The sequence below is a fragment of the Manis javanica genome, chromosome 10 (assembly GCF_040802235.1).
Source record: "Manis javanica isolate MJ-LG chromosome 10, MJ_LKY, whole genome shotgun sequence".
Lineage (NCBI taxonomy): Eukaryota > Metazoa > Chordata > Mammalia > Pholidota > Manidae > Manis > Manis javanica.
In genome coordinates, this window is record NC_133165.1 from 51,969,260 (window position 1) to 51,989,897 (window position 20,638).

At 43.2% G+C, this 20,638-nt stretch overlaps 2 protein-coding genes and 1 non-coding gene across 14 annotated transcripts in view; all 3 read right to left on the reverse strand.

Moving 5' to 3' along the window:
• POLR3E (RNA polymerase III subunit E) overlaps positions 1–2,408 on the reverse strand; it is a 34,658-nt gene extending 32,250 nt beyond the window's left edge. For both annotated transcript variants that reach the window (XM_036992383.2, XM_017673175.3), the window contains exon 1: positions 2,249–2,408. The gene's annotated coding sequence lies outside the window, so the exon portion shown is untranslated. The remainder of the gene's footprint in view (positions 1–2,248) is intronic.
• A 161-nt stretch (positions 2,409–2,569) lies between these two features.
• Positions 2,570–2,651, reverse strand: TRNAL-AAG (transfer RNA leucine (anticodon AAG)). Its single transcript has one exon. It is a non-coding gene; the product is annotated as a tRNA-Leu (tRNA).
• Positions 2,652–10,212: 7,561 nt separating this feature from the next.
• The window catches only part of EEF2K (eukaryotic elongation factor 2 kinase), a 70,164-nt gene continuing 59,738 nt past the window's right edge, over positions 10,213–20,638 (reverse strand). For 2 of the 11 annotated variants that reach the window (XM_036992114.2, XM_017673167.3), the window contains 2 exons: positions 14,776–20,360; positions 10,213–13,555 (listed from right to left, as the gene is read on the reverse strand). In XM_036992114.2, coding sequence (XP_036848009.2) covers positions 20,251–20,360 — 110 coding nt within the window. In that variant the 3' untranslated portion in view covers positions 10,213–13,555; positions 14,776–20,250. The remainder of the gene's footprint in view (positions 13,556–14,775; positions 20,361–20,638) is intronic. The other 9 variants (XM_073215455.1, XM_073215453.1, XM_073215454.1 and 6 more) reach the window with 9 other exon arrangements.

Here is a 20,638-nt window from a genome sequence, read left to right on the forward strand (position 1 = left end):
AGAAGTGACAGGCTCCCTGACGATCCATCTTACAGAGGCCCCCCCTCAAGTCACTCCCCACTCACCACATCGGTGTTTTTATTTCCTTCACATGGTTCTTAGCACAATCTGGACTTAGCTAGTTCATTTGCAAATGTGCTGTTTGTTTTCTGCACTAGAACATAAGTTCCATGGGGACCTGCAGTTCCCTCAACCGCAATGTGGAGATGACTGTGTTTACTTCAAGTTGTTACGTGGTATATAGTTCATTCCTACTATTCTTCCAATACCTAGAACAGTGCCTAGAATGAAGCAGACACTCAAAATCGTACAAAGAATAACTCAGTGAATGAGTGTGTGAAATCTGGCAGTTACACACCCTTTACCCAGTGAGCCTAATTCAGCCCATCTAGAGACTGCTGGTCTCATGGACACTTGAGAACAGACAGAGCCTGTGGCCCAGGCAGGAACAGACCTCCCTGCCACCACAAACCAAGCCTCCCCAGCAGCAGTGCTGACCTGTAAGCACCTTGGCCCCACCAGGGTGTCCTGTGAGCAGACTCTGTGGCAGTGGCTCCATGGCCTTGGACACAGGGAATTTGCCCAGGGAGGGTGGAGGACTAGGACACTAGGTGGAGCTAAGGAAGGTTCCAGGGCAGAGGAGGTACCTGAAGGCCATGGTTGGGTGCATCCATGCTGCACCCAGAAATCTAACGTGTCAGCCAATTAGAAATGCTGAGGCAACTCCAAGTAATCTCCAGGAACTGAAGGGAGAGGGGGAGAGGGCCCCAGGGCAAACAGTCTCAAGGCCTGGACTCTAACTGGCTGTGTGCCCCTTGGACTAGGCATCGCCCCTCTCTGGGTCACCTCAGTTTACATCTCTGTTAAAGGAAGAGTTGGCCTAGAGGACAAGAATTAACCCTTAACTGAGCATCAGACCTTCTCTAAGGACTTCATAGACATTCTCATTTAATCTCTTCAAGAGCCCTATAAACTAACATTTATTTTCCCCAAGTAAGAAATGAAGAAACTGAGATTCAGAGAGTAAGCAATTTGCCCAAGGTCACAGCGCTAGAGGACAGTCAGAAGAGACGTGGGTCTAGTTGATGTCAAAGATCTTTCTTCTTAAACACAAGGCAGCACACCATTGCAACAAACCGTGGTATAGCAGGGTGGGTAAAGAGCCTGCACTCTCAAAACAAAACTACACAGGTTCAAGTCCCACCCCTGGGACAATCGAGCTGGAATGCCAGAAAGGGTTGTGTAGTCTTTGGTGTCTTTCCCTGTTTTTCACCCCCTTAAAATGGGGGGTAACACAAGCCACCAACCTCCAACAGAGAGGACTGTGGTGAGGATTAAGAAAGTAATAATGGTAACCTGTGGGAAGCTTAGTTACTGCTGACAACATGTTTTCTTCCAACATTAGAGGGCTTGAGACAACCTCACATCAAACGCTGAACGCTGGGCTTCCTACCGTCTTACCCTATTTAGCCCTCACCACAACCCTACGAGGTAGGAAATTGTTAACCTTAACCCCATTTCACAGATGAAGCAGCTGTGGCGACTGCGAAGCTCTCCCGTTTCTGCCCTCACGCCCAACGATGCTAAAGCCAAGGCAAGAGAGCGACCTTGCTTATTCACTGTTTTACTGGATGTGCTTACTGACAGTTCCTCTTGGCCAGTGGTCAGGACCCCATCCACAGCACACACTTGGCTCTCAATTAACGCGGAACGGGTGCCTGAATAAATGAATGAAGAATTCCGAGCCTGGCCGGGTGGAGGCTGAGCTGCTGAGCTGAGAGGAGGGGGCCCGGGTGGCTTGGGTACCCTCCCTCAGCCCATCAGGGCGGGCCGCTAGGCCCTAGCACTCTGCCAATGGCTTTCGCGTCCCTCGCGGGTGGTCAGGCCCCCTTCTCACGCCCACCGCGCAGCCATCGCTGACACGCCAGCCGGACACCGGGTGCTTTCGCACAGGTGCTCCTGAACGAGGCCCGCCCGGGCCGGCCGGGGCAAGGCGCGGACCCTGAGTCACTCCCAGCGGCCGCCGCCGCGGCTTCCCCGACTCCCGAGCCGGCCGAGGTCTGAGTCCGCGGACGGCTCAATGTCCTGGCGCAGCAGCACTCCCTTCCCGCCCTAGCACCGGGAGGCCCCCAAACCCTGGGCACCGCGCGGCCAGGGCCTCCCCGCCTACGCGGCAGTCCAGCCCAGGCCCACATCAAGAGTGCGGCCCGCCGCAGGCCAGGGCGGGCGCTGCCAACCCTGCGCTCACCTGTCCGCGGGGGCCGCACGCGGGCGGCGGCAACGGCCCAGGTACCCGCGGGCTGCAGAGGCGGCGGCGGCCCGGCTCTCTTCTCAGGCAGCGGCCATGTTACTGGTGGAAAAACTCCAACCGACACGTGGGGGGAGCGGGCCGGGCCTGGCGCTTCCTTTTACCCACAATGCGCCGCCCCGGCGCGCACGAACCCGCCCCCACCGCCACTCCATTCATGCAGGCCGTCATTCCGGCCTGGCAGCAGGGGACGCTGATGCGCCGGCAATACAAAGCCGCCAACAGCGAAAAACAAAGGCAGTAGGGCCAAAAAAGCAACCCTGGCAGCGGTGGGATTCGAACCCACGCCCCCGAAGAGACTGGAGCCTTAATCCAGCGCCTTAGACCGCTCGGCCACGCTACCCGGTTATTAGAAGCTATTTCCAGTAAGTTACTTAGTACTTCTACAAGCCATTGTGGAGCATTTTAATAAGGGTTTATTTCACGGGTGTTTCACCAGATGTTGATAAAAGTATTTAGAACATTCATGCATTTAAAAGAAAATATTTGCTCCAATATTTAGACCCACACTTGCTCCAAGTTGGTTTCAGATCTAAAAGTAGTTTAAGAATCTGTATTCTGAGTCAAGTGTTTAGCCCAGAGACAGGTGAACCCACCGAAGTCGGCTTATGTATCTCCCGCAGAAATGATTGATGGATTCAGGCAGTAAAGCGCACTAGGGGCTCCCAAGACCAAACCAGGGAAGCTGGTTTGAGCGGTTTTCTCTGAAGAATTATGTTTTAATTTTTAGTTTCACAATAATACGTGAATTATTGCAAAATATTAAAATTTTATAGAAAGGGTACAAATGCTCTTTTATACCTTTGACCCACATCCTAAGCATCCCCCCACCACCAGAGGTAACCATTTTTGTTAGCGTAGTATATTCTTCTGTATCTTTTGACGTTAATTTATATGGATATATGTATCCATGGAGAATAGAATTTTGTTTTTATTGTGTACGGGTTTTTTCATAAATATTATTATACTATTAGTGTTGATGTGCAGTTGACTGTTTTTTCACCCAATTATGTTTTTTAAATATCTTCCCATATTGATGTTTATAGATATTTTAAAATACAGAAAAGTACAAATTAAAAATAATTGTCCATATTCCCACTACCCAATATGGCATTTCACTTCCAATTCTTTTCCTATGTATGCATTTTGTTACTCAGGTATGATATGTTGTCCTTTAAAAAATCCGTTTAAAAATAAATTAGACCACTACAAATAAAAGTAATTAGACCATTACAAGTAAAAATAAAGCCCCCTTCCCAAAATATCCTCTCCTTACTATCACTATTATCATGAATTTGATATGTATCCTTCCATTTCTTGTACTTTCACATACACACACCCATATATATATATATATGAACAGTAAGTAGAATGGTCGGTCTTCTGTATGTTTTCCATTTACATAAACATTACTACACTGTGCCAACATCATTCTGCCATGTGCTTTTCTCCTCCAACATTATGTTCTTGAGGTCTATTATGACATGTATAGATTTAGTTTATCTCATACTATGAATATGGACTTTTAAGTTGGTATATTCAACTTTCTAGTTAGTATACATTTGGGACACACCCTGACATTTGGACATTCCCCATTTCTCTTCATTTCCTCCTTAACTTAGTTTCTTTCTCCATTTATCTTTAACATAATTATTGATATACAAAGATTTCATTGTATCAAGAAAGTTGGTTGCTTTTAAAGGAGTTTTTTGTTTTGTGGTTTTTTAAGTACAGAAGCAACCGTCTATTTAGGGAACAGGCCAGGCATTATGGGGGATTCAAAGCTGAATGAGGAATAGTCTTTTGAGATCAATAGAAGCATTGAGCTAGTCAGGGTGTTTTAGTATTAAGAGGGACTGTATTTGCTTCTAAATTGTGTGTGGGCTTTCTGAAAGGCAATATCTCCATGGAGAAGGACAATTGCCGGAATCTCCACCTAATCACACTTTCTAGGAATAGCCTGACCTGCCAGGAGAGGGGGGCCCTGCCAGCCACCTTTGTGCTGTGCATCCCCACCCCGACCCCAGCTATGGTAGCTACAGGCTCAGGGCCGACCAGTCACGTTCTCTTTTGAGAATCTGAACCGAGACGAGGTGAGTTCCTAATTTGTTAAATCTGACTGTTTTAAGTGTTGGAGTTAGTCTCTGAGAGTGCTTGTAACTACGGAGAGTTACGGGGGCTTTGCGGTTGCCATATTCTGTAAATGGGTTAGAGAAGTAGAGAAAGCCAGTGTGTGGAGAAAGAAGGAATGACAAAATGAGAACAGCAGAGAGGTATAGAGAAGTCCTGATGATTTTCTGGCTCCCAGGTCCAGACAAGGCCCTTCCCAGAGTCTCGTGGGATACACTGAAAGGGTATCTCGCCGCGACCCTCCTTACCAAGAATGACTCAGGAGACACGGGCCCACGCAAGAGACTTTATTATCTGAAGGAGAGAGTGGCTTCCCCAGAGGAGGGTGGGGAGAGAGAAGGGGGGAGCAGAGAGCAGTGGGACAGAGAGAGGAGAGAGAGAGAGAGAGAGAGAGAGAAGGGAGAACAGGGGGACAGAGAGACAGAGACAAAGAGACAGAAACAGAGAGAGCAGCGAGACAGATGGACACACAGACACACAGAGAAAGAGAGAGAGAGTAGCAGAGAGAGAAAAAGAGAGGGAAGCAGCGTGGTGCCTTTTATTGTGGCGGATCCGCTCGGCCTGTTGCTTTGGGGGAGGGTTGGGATGTTTAGAGATAAGGGGGGGTGGGTAAGCCCAGCAAGCCCCAAGCAAGCCCAGGCATAATTCTCACTGGCTTATGTGCTTGGGACCATGGGGTAAATGGAGTATAAATTACTATATTCTTACATACACACTCTTGGAGACATTCTTTTGTCATAGTAGTAAATTCCCCTTTTCTGCTAAAGCTGGTGCTACCCGGTGTCTGTCAGTTGTAACCATTAACCCCACCCCCTTGTATGGTAATGAGACAGGGACCATGGGCTTAGTCAGAGTAGGGTGAGGGCCTCCGGAGAAAAAGCAGAGCAAGATAATTACAGTCAGAACAATTAACAATATGCAAAGAAGTCCCTGTCAAAACTCTGTGTTAAACATTATGCAAACTCAGAGTCACACTAATTCTCTAGGGTAAAGATTTGTATACATGACTAGGAATACAGACATTCTAAAGTAAAATCACTTAAAACTCAAAAGGCCAGGAGCAACTTGGCCTGGAATGTTTGAGTGTTCTGCAGATAAAGAACGGTATCTCAGCACAAACCATCACTTTATTGTATCAATTACATCATGACAATGTAAAATTTACTTTATCCTGCTAAAAGGCCCAGTTTCTTTTAATTGTAACTATGTGCTATTTTCCCTTCTCTAATCGTAATCTGCAACCTAGGCAAAAGACTACTTTGGTAAGCAATCTCAACTATAAACAACCCAAGCAAACAGACAACAGCCCAGCCCACCTTTAGGGCAGGGCAGGCGGTCTTACAAGTCTGCACTCCTAACCCTTTACTCTCATTCCTGAAAAATCTTCAACCGTGCATAAAACCCCTAGACAATGAGCCAATCACGGACTCTCTTGGCCCCTCCTGGCGTGATCCGGGAGCTCTGTCCTCTCACTTTATCTCTAAATAAAAGCCTGTACCTTGCTCTCCTACCTTTGAGTGTTTGTGAAGCTCATTCTTCGGCTTCGTGAACAAGAACCCCGGCATCACAAAGAGCTCAAATGAAGCTAGCGGTATTTCTACTGGAACACTCTGGAGCAATTCAGATCTGTCCTACTAACACATGCCGTATGGGATACTACATGGCAGCCTGCGGGGATGCGGGCTGATCCTGGAAGGTAGAGCGCAGAGCCTCTTTTTGGGGGTTTCTTCCAGTCTTGCAGTCCCATTTCACTGCTGTCTCTGACACATTCTTCACTCCCTTTGTCCTCCATAAAAGAAAAAATGATCCCAAATCCCAACTTTTCTGTATGAACCTCCTGGGAAGAAACTAACGTTCCTAATAAAATGCTTAAGCATTCTTCTTATGCAATTTAATAGCATTGAGATTTGTACTGGTGAGACAGGGACCATGGATGTAGTCAGAGTAGGGTGAGGGCCTCTGGAGGGGGCAGGGTGGGATATTTGCAGTCAGAGCAATGTAACTACATGCAAAGAAACCCCCCCTGCTAAAATTTCATGTTAAACATTGAGCTCTAAATCATTCTTCAGTGAAATCAGTTAATGTTCCCCAGATAAAGAAGAGTAGCACATGTTTTATTATGCTAATCATTTGTAACCACGTGTAAGATTCACTTTAGCATGCTAAAAGGCTCAGACCTATGTGCTATCTTTCCTCCTTCACATATGACAAGGTGATTCTGCAAACTGAGCAACTAACTCAGCATGCAGACCCAGCTGTAGACGGCATGGTAAAAGGCAGGAAGAATTCCGTCTTAAGGTTAAGATTGCATTTTAACACCCAGGAAGTTCAAGAGGCAGGATTCTTTAGCAAGTAGACAATACCTCGGCCCACCTTGGGGGCTGGGCAGGCAGCCTTTTGATGTGCTCCCAGACCCAGGCGCCAGTGTTCCAGAGAGAAATCAAGGCAGGAAATTCCTTACATTAAGTTAATTTTTAATATTCAGGGACCACTTAACAAGTCCACACCTCTAAGTTTTTTCATGTTCTCGAAAAATCCTCAACTGCCTATAAAACCCCCTAGACAATGCACCACTACGGACTCTCTTGTCCCCTCCTGGCGTGAGCCGGGAGCTCTGTCCTTTCACTTTATCTCTAAATAAAAGCCTGTACCTTGCTCTCCTACCTTGACTGTTTGTGAAGCTCATTCTTCGGCTCCGCAAACAAGAACCCTGGCATCACTGGGAAACGTTTCTACCCACCCAGGTGACTGTCCGTTGTGTTAGTGAAGAGCGTAGTAAACTTTAACCGAATATTCTTTTTCATCACCCTCTTGTTCTATAAAATGTCCCTACCAAGATAGTGGGATAGAGGGTGTATTACCTGGCAGGAGGCTGGAGGGAGCTTTCTGGGGCGGTACAAATGTTCGAAAATTCATTAAGCTGTACACTTAAGAGGGTGCAGTTTACTCTATGTAGGTGATACTGTAGTAAAAGATAAATTTTTGAAAATGCCCCTACCAGGCATTAATCTTTGAATTAGCCTTCCAGGAGGGTTAACATGTGCAGCAAGACAATAATCAAACTTTGACATAGGCCTGCAACAAAACCTGTCTGAAAATTTTCTTTTAACACTTCCGTCTAATCTTCAGGGCCCTTGTCCTCTTCCTCCCCAAAGGGAATACTCTCTCTGGGTAGAAATTTGTTGCTTTTGCATTCCCAGAACCCTTTCCCGTATTTTGTGTTTCCAATACTGATTTCCTTTGGGGAAACACCTCCTTCCTCTGTTCTTGGAGGGACTGTCAATCAAAGCCCTAAGGGGGTGGGCACAAGACCCAAAGTAGGCCAGTCAGAGGCTTTATCCTGGGAAACCGAATCTGGACGCCAGATTTTGATTTAGCTCAATAGCAGGGCCCGTTGGTGAACTTCCAAACTTACCTCCTGTTTCTTCGATCTCCACACTTGCCCTGGTACCTCCCTTTCTGAAGCCTGCTTCTTTCACTTTTATCTACCATTCTGTAAGCTACTTTTTCCCTCAAAATTGCTTCTTTGCTAACGTTTTCCAGGGTTGATTTCTGTTACCTGCGACAAAAGACCGCACATGATCACCTGGGCCTCCCCAAGAACTTTGTTCTTGCAAAGGAGACACACTTTAGTTGTGTGCAAAGGACACACCCTTAACAGGGTGACCAGAGTATTTTTTTTCTGGTACAAATGTTTAACTGGCAGAACTGGGACACTGGCGTGAACTAGGACGCTCCCTGGTAAACTGAGACATGGGGTCACCTTACACCTTGACCATTAGTAGGTCCATCTAAGTTGACAGACCTGAGTGAGATTTCCTGTGTTGAGTCCAGTTAAGCCACAGGACTCATTACCTATGGCACCTTCTGTCAATTTCTTTACAGTTCAGCCTTGCAAACACACTGCTGGGGGCCTGGGAAAGTGCTGGTAGGTCATGGGAATAATGCAGCCACAGTTGGCATTGTTTATTTTGGAACTATGATACCTGATCTTAAAAGCTCTGACTTCCCATTCTGCTTAATGAAAACCTTGGAAAATGCTTTCCTTTGAGCCTCATTTTTCTCATCTATAAAATGGTCACAATAAAACTGCGATTTGTTGCAGGGTTAAAACTGCTTATCCCCAGTCCAATGTCTGATCTACCACATATCATTGCTTCTAAGACACATCTTTTTCCACATTTTAGTATCTCTAAAATTGACCTGCATCTTATAATCAGATGCATATAATTTATTTCAGTGTTTTCTTATTAATACTAAAATAATGGTACATCTTGAAATCAGTGATGTCTTAGATTCAATAAAATGTAGTAGATGCTCAATACATTACTATAATTAATTTTTAACTTAGCAAATTTAATTTGATATTTTTAATGAAGCAAATATTTTAAATTATTGATTTGTTAATTTTACCACAGCTGTACAAGTATATCAATTCACAAGCTTGCTATTAAAATAAACAATATGCCTGCCCTTTCTACTCCAGGCAACTACTTTGAACACTTAGCTGATTCTTCTGGTATTTATCTCCATGTCTAAACAACCTGCTTATTTTTTTTTTCTTTCCATTTTAGCCATTCCCTACTGACTTCGTACCAAGGAAAATAAGAACTTAACTCTAACCACCCCATCTCCACCATAACACTCACCTTACCTCAACCCTCCTTCTATAATTTCACTTGAGCACTAATTAGTAAATGCTATTGAATAAGCTTGAGCTTAGCTATATACTCAACTATGATTATTTTTCCTTTTCTGGAAAATACTGTTTATGGTTGATAATTGCGTCTTAAAGAATTTACCTAGTTGCTGTGAATTCATCCTTAACTCAACTTCAAATTGTCCATCCTTACTACAGACCTGAGGTATTCTATTGCTTTGGCTTCTTGAAGACTACCCCACAGCCTCCTGCCAGGAGCCATAAACTCTAGGTTTTACCCAAAGGCCCCCATGTTAGAATCGTCCCCCATCCTCACTGGGGAACCGACTTTGCCTCACTCTTCGGCTGGAAACCCATGCATTTCTTGTCAGTCCCCTCACTCCACTGGCCCTCTTTTGGGAGAGCAGATCCTCCAGTGTCTTCTGGAGAAAGAGAGATTACTTTTATAAGAATTTACATGTCTAAAAATGTCTTTATTCTACCCTTACACTTAATTGTTTGGGCATACAATCCTAGGTTAGAGAGCACTTTTCTGTAATTTAGAAAGCATTGTCTCTCAACTTCCAATGCTACAGCTGAATATTTGATGTCATTCTGATTCTCAATCCTTTGTATGCAACTGGTTCTTTCCCTCTGGAAGCTTTCAGGATCTTTTCCTTGTCCTCAACGTTCTGAAATTTCATGAAGATTAATCTTGGCATAGGTCTAATTTTAGCCATCACGCTAGGAACTTGATGGGCCCTGTTGTTCTGGAAATACATATCCTTCAGTTCCGAGACATGTTCTTGAATTTTTTGGACGATTCTCTCCCCTGTACTTCCTTTGTTCTTTCTCAAACTCCTAAGTTAGGCTCCTGGACTTTTCAAAATTATTTAGTTTTTATTGACTATTACACTTTTTTCCCCTAATACATACTACTTAATAGTAAGAGCTCTAATTCTTTGGACTTTATAACTGGGAAAATTTAAATTCTGCATGAAGCCAAAAAGAAATATATGTAGGAAGAAAAACATAAGTGTGAAGAAAAACAAACGGTTACCTCAAATATAACCATTTGTTAGGGTGCAGGCTTCCGAGGCTTCCCCAGAGAACAAACTACACAGGCATAGAGATGTAAATTCAAGCAAAGTCTTTATTCAGCCAACTAGTTGGGGGTCCAAGTCAGCCTGATGCAGCGGGTCTCAACAAGGACCCCGAGCACTCAGAGCCAAGGGTTTATATAGCAATTTCAAAGCACTTAACTCATAGCAATTTTCTATAACTATACATTATTCTTGCAAGACATATATCCTGGGGTTAAGCAAGGGCAGGGTAAGACTACTCCTCAATGGTTAGGGAGGTTCTGCACGATAAGCTTGGTATGTAAGATTTACTGACCAAGGTTAGCTGACCAAGGGTCACAGCTGCCCACCACCCGGTGCTCATGATTAACTTGTTTTTCAAGGCCTTACCCAGTTCCAGTTTTTCTTTCTAAGTCACATACTCAGAAAATGGCTTCTAGGCCTTTAAGATGGCTATGCTTATGCTAACCTATTTCTATTCTTACATTCCCCTCTTCTTCTTGTATCTATTTCAATCATGAAATTAGGGGTCATCTGTTTGGTTAACACTCTGATAGTTCTGTCTCAACACTATGATTTGCACGGTGCTAATGCGTTCTTTGATAAAGGTAACACATGGAGTGACTCCGGTTTGGCGGGCCTACTACTTGTTAGAATAAGCTGGGGTGGTGTTGATTACTTCTGTCTTGTTGTAGAGGGAGGTGTAAGTTTTAGGAACTCTCTCAATGCAGGTTCTTTGCCTACTTGCAGAGGATAAAGTGAGTCTCGGTCTTTGTCTTCTACAGATAGGGACTCTAGCTGCTGCTAGGGAAAAGGGGCGATGACCGCTCTGGCTGCTTCGTGCTGAGAAGGGGGTGCAGTAAAGGGTGCAGCTAGGTCTCTATTACTGGTCAGTTGAGAGGGCTTCAGAAGGCTGGCGCTTCTATTACTATTTGCAGTTTTGTGGCTTCTAGGCAAGATAAAACAAATTGTGTTATTAGGTTATGTAGCAACATCTGGAGTTGGATTTTCTATTCTGGAGGCTGCAGTTATTGAAACAATACTTTTCTCTAAAATCACCCTCATTTTTATTAGAAGTAACCAGGTTAAGAAAATAATTAACAGCTGGCTTGATCATTTGCACAAGTGCAGCAAGAAGAGCAATTGATTACACAGGCTCTTTTAAATATGCTTTGCTGGAACTTTTTGTAAGGAATTTCAGATTGAACTTTTAAAGGCCTCTTGAGGCCAGACAGCCAAGCTAGACTTGCCATCAGGCTTTGCCTGCAGTACCTGTAGATTTGGATGAATTCTTCTCTTCTCGAGGTCTCTGAACCTGCCAGGAAGTGACCTTCTTTACTCACCTGGTAAGGCTGCTGGGAACTCTGTAAGCAAGGTACCAGGCCAGTTCTTCCAAGGGGCTTTGTTGGCTTTATAAAGTCAATCTTAGTTCCTTAAAGTTGTTCACATCTGAGTCCATGCACATGTCTCTCAGGTATGACATTCCAGTCAAAGCCCTGGCAGTATAACCAGTGTTGTTAAGTAGTCTTCTCACAAGGAAAGCAGATTCTTATTGAACTCATGCAAATAAACATACTGCCATGGAATACAAAAACAGTCACTGAAAGTTTTTAAACTCTGGAGGGATCAGGTAGAGAAAAGGAAGTTTCAATTCTGCTCATAAAGATAGTCATTTACTAAACTGTTGTCAGTTTAAGAGAACAAGGTTAAAACACTTTATCAGCAACATTTGAAACAAAAAGACACAAAATCATTTTCTTTAGTTTATGTAATTTTATGTAACTAATACCTGTTCTGCTGAAATCTAGTTCTTTACCAGTTTAGGGATAATACTATAAATGACAAAAGACTTACAAATGACAATGATTAAAGATCTGATGAGAGCTTACTGTAAGACAGTTGACATAAGGAAATTCTGATATTTCTGTAATACAAAACATTTAGTAACAAAGTTTAGCATCATTCTCTTTGACAGTGCTTTCCTGGTAAATAAATATATATATATCAGATAAATAAGCCAAATTAGTCAAATACTTTCTCTAATGAGAAAAAATTCTTCTGACATGTTCCAGGGGCCCTCTGGAAAATATCAGAGTTAACTAGAGGTAAAAGCACTTTTTTTTGAACTTAGCATAAGTGTCCAAGACCAGATACAAAAAAAGCAGAGAAAGTGCTTAAGTCTACAGGTCTTCTCTGAAAGCTTCAAGAATGTTTTACTCTTTAATAGTAGATATAAGCTGCTATGCAAATTCTATTAAAAGCTCTAAGATCATTTGCATTAAAAAATATGAAGAGTCCTCTGAAGGACTACTACTAGTAAGATGGCAAACTTCCGGCTTCTCTTCGGGGTCCTTGGTTTCCGCCGGCGCCACTTGAAGCCCAATCACCTCTCGCTCTCCTCCCAATCCCAGCACCTAGCCAACAGCCACCAGCTCCGTAGAAGTGACACCTCAATCAATTCATGCCCCTTCCTATATAACCTAGCACCTTTCCCTAATAAAGTGGAACTCTCCGGTTAATTGCTGCTATGTGTCGCTCCTTTCCTTTCATCCCCCATGTTTTTTTTTTTTTTTAAAACATATAGCATATAAATTAAACAAGAAGACCTGGTGGTTGTCAAAAAAATCTATTACAACCTTTCTCAAAAGTGGTCACACGTTTGTCCATTTAAACTTTTACAGTGAAACTTGTTTTTCTGGGAGAAACATAATCTTGTCTAGATTCTAGTTTAATTTTTAAGAATAAATTTTGGTTTGTTAACTAAGTGCATTTAATCAGCTGAAAAAAGCTTTGTTACCATTCTGCTTAGGTGGATAAATTAAGAAAACAAATAATCAGTAACAACTTTAATCATTTGTTGGTTAGAGATTTTTCCACTTATAAAAATATATGGAATAAATAATTCAATTTCTCAGGCCATGCAATCGTTTTCAATAACAAAATATTTCAAAGGCAAATAAAGCTTATACAGTTGTTAACAAACTTTAGCTTTTCGTCTTTTTAATATTACGATTTCATTTTTTTTTTTTTTTAATATTCTGGCAACTCACTGAGACTTTAAGCATGAGAAACTGCTTTGATCTTTCAACATTAAGAGCAGACTAACAGTTAAAGAAAACTGTTTAACTGGAAACGAGATTCTAATTTTGCTGTGCACTTGATATCAAGACTCACTTGCTTTAATTTCACTAGGCACGACTATATCTGTAAGAATATAGTAATTTATTCTTCATTTGCCCCATGGTCCCAAGCACATAAACCGGTGAGAATTATGCCTGGGCTTGCCTGCGGCTTGACTGGGTTTATCTCACCTTATCTCTAAACATCTTGACCCTCCCCCCAAAGCAACAGGCTGAGCGGATCTTCCACAACAAAAGGCACCACGCTGTTTTCTTTCTTTAAATAAATAGCTGTACTTTAGAACAAAGTTACTTTCTTTTATCCACAAAACACATTTTTTAGCATGCAGAAGAGTTTTCATTCTTTATACTTTTTCTTATTAAAACATACATTTTTTAGCATAGAGAAATGTTTTATTACTTTAAGTAGTTTTAATTAAAACTTAAAACCATTAGAAACTTTAATTTCCAGTGAACACCGAGAAGCAGGCCATTGTAAACTGTTAAACTAACATTCTTTAGATTGACAAATTTATGAACACATTTTATAATTTCTGTAACCATGAGCTTTACAGCACAATCTCTCATAGAGTATATCTTCTTAACTTAGCAAAACTTTAAGGTTTTAGGTTTCTACAAAGATTCTCAGGCAGTAGGTAGGTATACACACTGTAACACACAATTAAAAAGAGGTTCACTTGCTTCAGTCATTTAGTTCACTCATTCGTAACAACTATTCTAGATTACTTACAAGACCTTTACTGAATATTAGACAAAGCCAAGCCTTTAAGCATTTTATTTTTAAAAGATTTAGCAGATAACATGACTTAAATGACCTCAGGTAAATTTAGGCAGCTGATAACTACAAGGACATGCCCGCCTCAGGCAAACTCAAATTAGCATTAATGCTTAACACTTTTTATCAGGTTTTCTGGAAGTTTTAGAATACCCAATTTTTACAAGCGCTTGTCTTTAAATCAATTTCATTAATACCATCCGGAGGTAGAAAGATATATTCATTTACACACTTAGGGGGTCGTCTGAGTCTGTCTCATGGTGAGAAAGAAGGAAAAAGAATATGAGGGAGACAAAGGCGAAGGATGAAGATGCCACTTCAAACAAAATGACTGTTGTATGTGCTTGTGAACGAGTGCCTGTCGTTGCACAGTTTTTCTTCCACGGGGGACGCGAATTTATCTGGGATTCGCGGCTGTGACCCCCTTATCCTGTCACGGGAGTCTTCTAGCGGCGGGCGCCCTAATGGCTCTTAATTGCCCGACCCGTGCCCGCGGGGAATGATGTAGTGGCAGAAAGGAGGAACGGAGAGAGCAGGAGAACCTTAGAACAAGGAAACTTAAAATGAGAAGCGCAAAAAAATATAAACTGAAACCAAAACACAGTAAAACAGTCAATGATAACACTAAGCACACACACACCACATCTGATCGCACTCGTTCGGACCGGTCCTTCTCTCACTCTGGTGCGCACCACACTCACCACTTTCAGGGTCTTCAAAAACTCTTGTAATTCTCCTGAAGGGCGTCCACTCGGACTGCCGCAGGGTGACGAGCTCGATCTTTTCCTCCTCGGGCGCCAGTTTTCTGCCGGTCGGATTTGCCTTCCTAAGGCCGAGTCACTCGGACCCTAGGGCCAGGATTGGTTACCTGGACTTTTACCCAGGGTCACTAACCTGGGGGCCGGGACTACCAGCCCGGACTTCCTCACTCGGGACTACTAACCTGAGACCATACACGGGACGGCGACTCCCGCTTTATAATGGATTTATGCAGACACGAGGGGGCGACCCTCGAATTACACTGCCCCGTCCGGACAATTAGACCTTGCCTCCAGCTGTCCTTTGTTCTCAGGGAAGCCGCTCGAGATCCCGGACGAGCCCCCAAATGTTAGGGTGCAGGCTTCCGAGGCTTCCCCAGAGAACAAACTACACAGGCATAGAGATGTAAATTCAAGCAAAGTCTTTATTCAGCCAACTAGTTGGGGGTCCAAGTCAGCCTGATGCAGCGGGTCTCAACAAGGACCCCGAGCACTCAGAGCCAAGGGTTTATATAGCAATTTCAAAGCACTTAACTCATAGCAATTTTCTATAACTATACATTATTCTTGCAAGACATATATCCTGGGGTTAAGCAAGGGCAGGGTAAGACTACTCCTCAATGGTTAGGGAGGTTCTGCACGATAAGCTTGGTATGTAAGATTTACTGACCAAGGTTAGCTGACCAAGGGTCACAGCTGCCCACCACCCGGTGCTCATGATTAACTTGTTTTTCAAGGCCTTACCCAGTTCCAGTTTTTCTTTCTAAGTCACATACTCAGAAAATGGCTTCTAGGCCTTTAAGATGGCTATGCTTATGCTAACCTATTTCTATTCTTACACATTAACACTTAAATTAAAATGTAAGGTATTAAATTTTAACTATTAAGTTACTCACTTGTTAAGGGTAGATTCAATATACAAGAGCTCTTTTGCTGTGTATATTTTTAGAATTCCATCTTTCTGTTCTTTTTGCAGATGTATTTTATCTAAAGAAATTGACAGCTTTTCATTTTCTTCCCCTTGCATATTGTTTCCTCCAAGATACTTTCTTCTGTTGATTTGTTTCAACGTCTTGTATATGAAATACTTTCCTTACAGAAGGCTCTTTGGCCAGGTGTTCAAGTTTAAGAATGGGGCTTTAACTGTTTGGGAATTTCTGTAGATGTTGTGGGGCTTGGTGGCTGAAGCGTTTCCTATGACTCTGGCCAGCCTGTTTCATTATGAGAGTATTTTTTTAAGTCTTTCATCTCAGATACCTTAGAGATTTCTCCAATTGTTTACCTTCTGCCAGAAGGGTCAAGGTCAGGCTACCAGTGCCTGGGAGCATTGAGTAAAAAGAAGGCTGGTGGAGCCTCTACATCCAATAGACGTTTTAACTTAATCCTCCTTGCAAGAGAAGGGCTACTGTCTACTGTGTATGGTGCCCCAGGCTTCTGAAGGGTGATGGGAGAGGCAGCTGGCTGGCTACACAGGGGAGGTGAGTGGGCCTAGTAGCCTGATACTTCCCAACTGACCCTGCATTTTTAGCCCTATTTCATTTTCCCTTCCAGAGGTTCCTGGTGTCAATTCCTCAGCCTTCTACGGGTTCTTTATGAAAACTGGGTTCTCAGATTTTGCCACTGCAGACCTAGTATCCAGTCTTCTTGGTCTGCTAGTTCCAGTATAGTCCATCTGCTTTCCAGCATCCAAATATTGTTGCTGTTATACCGCTTCTGCTTCATCCTTGTTGACTTACACCATTAAGAAAATTTCTTTCCTGTCATTTTAGTGGGGACGCAGGAGCACATGGACCTAAATATGTGTGTTCCATCTATAATGCATTTATGCTAATGTTCAAATTTTTTAAAATTAAAAAACCATTAGCTTGAAACCAAATGATCACGCTGTAACCAAGATTTCCTGAAGCTTTGGATCATAAAGCATCTTTAACATGCATTATCTTCTTTGAAGTTGATGACAACTCTAATGGTAAAGATCATGCTGTTTCATAAAGGAGAAAAATCAAGCACAAAGAGAGGCTCCTATACTTTATCTAAAGCAAATGGACAGCATACAGGCCAAATCTGGCTTTCTTAAAATCAGAATTTATTAGGAAAATCAAGAGACTTTGTATTAACAAATCTAATCTTTAGCAGCTCTTGAAAAATTGGAAAATGAGGCAACATTGGGCCCACACTTCCCCTGGCAACAATCATTGGGAGCTGAATCATGGCTGCCTCTTCCCGATGGGGTCTGAGCCCTCCAGTTCACCTCTGCCTCCAGCCAGCTACTTCATTTATTTACCAGGAGATATTTGAATTTCAGAGCAGAAAGACAGAAACCACTTAATTTGGACTGAGGAAATAGAACTCAGTACATATACAAAAATAAATCTATAATGCAAAACATTTCTCTGGGTCCCACCTTGTCTAGGTTAACTGGTTACCTCAGAGACTAGAAACAAGAGTAGCTGGCAGAAATCCATGCAGAGAATATGCATATATTGTCTCCTTCCCCCACACGAGCTGCATATACTTGTGTAAACATTCACTGATTTGTAAAACATGTCTAATACTGCAGACAAATGTGTTGGGATGAAAGGAAATGAAGTCACTGAGTTAGCAACAAGGGTAGTTAACCTGGCTTGGTTCACCAAGGTTGCATTTGATGAATTCCCATAGCCTCAGGTGAAGAGGAGGGAACAGGGACATTCAGACACAAGGGAGTTGGTTTTTTTTTTTCCTTTTTACATTCATAAAACCTGCCTTTTTTTTCCCCCTATAGCAAACCTGAAAGGGACATTACACTCCAGTTTAACTTTGAATCCTATTCCCAGATCTTCTCAGCAGCAGCAGCTGTCAGCCTGGCTCCAGCTTCGTCACTAACCAGCAGTGTCACTGTGACAGTCTGCCTTTCAGAACCTTGGTTCCTCCAGCTATGATGGAAGGTATGGACTATAACCCTGACTCTGCTCATCTCCTGGACCTTCACCTGCTGCATGCACTTGAAGACACTCTGGTGTCTTGCCAATTGGACTGGGGCATCCTGGGGTGTTTTTTCTTATTGTTATTGTTTTGTTTTGTTTGCATACCAGTATTTGTACAAAACGGAGATGCCCTAACCAGTTTCGGAGGGCACAAAACTAGGTTTTGAAGGTGGAATACGTTCCTCTGGTGGCTCAGAAGGATCATGACATCTTGCAGGTTATTCTACTCTGGTCCTGAAAGAAGCATTTGCTTAGCTACACACCTAAGCCATCACAGTCCTCTCAAGGAGAGAGAAGGCCAGCTGAGTTAAGGCCATGTAGGTGGGTGGGTGGAATTGTGGGGGTGATGGTTCAAGTCAAACCAGGCAACAAATCATTAACTGGTTTTGGAGGAACCAGAGCCACGAGGACAGAGCGCTGTGACTATGCCGGCTCTCCATTTGTTCACTTACTGAGTGCCTATTCTGTGCCAAGGCACTGTGGTTTTGAGCACTGGAGGCTGAAAACCTGATATAGCTCTGGCCCTCAGAGCCCAGTATAGTAGCTTTCAGTCAAGGGATAGAGCAAGGGTCAGCTAACAACAGCCCAGGTAGGCTGCTTCTGTAAATAAAGTTTTATTGGAACAGCCATGTATACTCATTTAGGTATTGTTCTCGGGTGTTTCTGCACTACAGCAGCAAGGCTAGTAGTTGCAACAGAGACTATACGGCTGGTGAAGCCTGAAATATTTATTATCTGGCCCTTTACAAAAATGGTGCTGATCTCTGTTAGAGAAAAGAAATGAGACAGGTGGTCAGGGAACATAAATTATTTGTATAATAAAGTCTCAGAGAGAAAGGAATTAAAAACAAAACAGCATGAATTATATGAGGCTTGATTCCTTTGAAGAGGTAAGTCACAATAAAGTTGCTTCTAACTTACATTTAATATGTGCTATTCAACTATATGCACCAGCCTAAAACACAAACAAAAAACATTAACTCAAGCCAATTACCTGATGTGGTGCAGATTTTAAAAAAGTGATCAGATCCAATTTCTAAGGGAAACTGACTGTGATGAGTTCATATACAAAAAAAAGGATACTGTCATTTACAGGTGTTCTAAGGGATTTTTCCAGGGTAATTTTCAAATCCTGCTTTCCCCACAGGGCACACTCTGAACTTTGGAACCTCACACTTGCCAAAATTCATGCCCCCCGCAACTCTCAACACTAAAGTGCTGAAGGACCTGTTGAATGAATAGCTAAGAATGGTTTGTGAGCTACACCCTACTTCTTTTTTGAGTTTTGATTTTTGAAGAAAAAGCTTGGGGTTGCTCAAAGCAGTCTGTTTTCTTTGCTATTTGAAACACCACTGAAATTATATGGATATTAAATCTCAATTTCTTTTCAGGGAAAAGCTCATTAAATGCAGATAGCCACAGCCCTGGGGAGACAACAAGAATGAATGAGTGTTTACAGTTCCTGCCCTCTCATTCTCAAACATTTAGATAAATCTCCAGGGGCTGCTGCTAAAAGCATGTACTGCATATGACAAGAAAATCAGCCTAGCTTCAAGCAGTGAATGCCCAGGCCAGGCGCTTGGGGGCAGATTCTACATCACAGCCTCAGATACCCAGAAAACATGGAGGAATACTGTACAAGGGGGCACGTCAGTCACATTGTGGATGCTGCCACTGAGATGCAGAGTATGTGTCCACTTGGAGGAAAGCTCCAACAGTCCAAGCCACTGTTCTTACATGTAAGAATTTCAAGGCACACCCATTTCCACATGCGCTGATGGAAGAGTTAGAGGCATTACATGTGTGTATACAAAACCCAAACCTGTTTTGCAAGCACACTGTAGAAAGCATTCTTAAAAACAGGATTTGGCTGTATTCCAGAAAATCTATTGCATTTTGGGAAGGAAGTTAAAAGATTAAGAAGAAAATCCCTGGGCAGGCCCCCCTGCTGGCAGAACAGGGCCTACTGCATTGTACAATCTCACATCCAGGAAATGATTATCATGCACGCTCCCAAACGCTCTGAGAAAGAAGGCTTTGCACTAAGTAGTGAGAACACATACTACATGGAAACTCAATGCGCACCTCTATGTTCCCCATTCCAACTCAGAAAACACAGCCTGAAAAGGCTGGTGAGCAAAACCCTAATATTTTCTATCCAAGGCAGAAAAGTACTTTCTTAAATCTCATGACAAAAACAAAACAAAACAAAACCTCAAAATAATATGTTGGTTCATTAGGCTGCTTTTTCAATCCCCACTCCCCTAAAAGGCTGCCCTAGGGGGCAGCTATAGCATCTCTGCTGGAAGCAAAGACATTTTCAAGAGTCAAAAATGAAATACAAAAGTTGATTTACAACACACTAAAAATATTGCCCCTTCCCTCCCAAAAAACCCTAAGTCAGCCTCGGTTGTCTCTTCCTGGGACTGGTCGGCAGGACTTCCCCAGCCAGTCACTCCTCCATCTGGGCCCAGGCCTCCTCCGCCTGCTGGTAGTACTGGTTGGCCAGTCGGCCCTTCATAGCTTCCATCGCTGCCTCAGCCGCCTGGGTGTACAGGTCGCCTGAAAAAGAGCAAAGTGGGGCACAAAGGGGTGATCCACCCGTTGTTTCTGCCAGCCCTGTTCTATCTGCCCTGGGAACAGCATCCTGGGATTTCTTTAAGGACTCATCCCCTCTCCCTGCAAGTGACCTGGGTGGGGACCTGGGTGGGCATGTGAAAATCACATGCCTTCAAAGCAGTCTCCCCATCCCCCACCAGGCCGCAGGGACTGGTCCAGACTGCGGGTCAGCCAAATGTAAGCCATCCCCCAAGGTGCACAGTAATTGGTTTAGAGGAGGG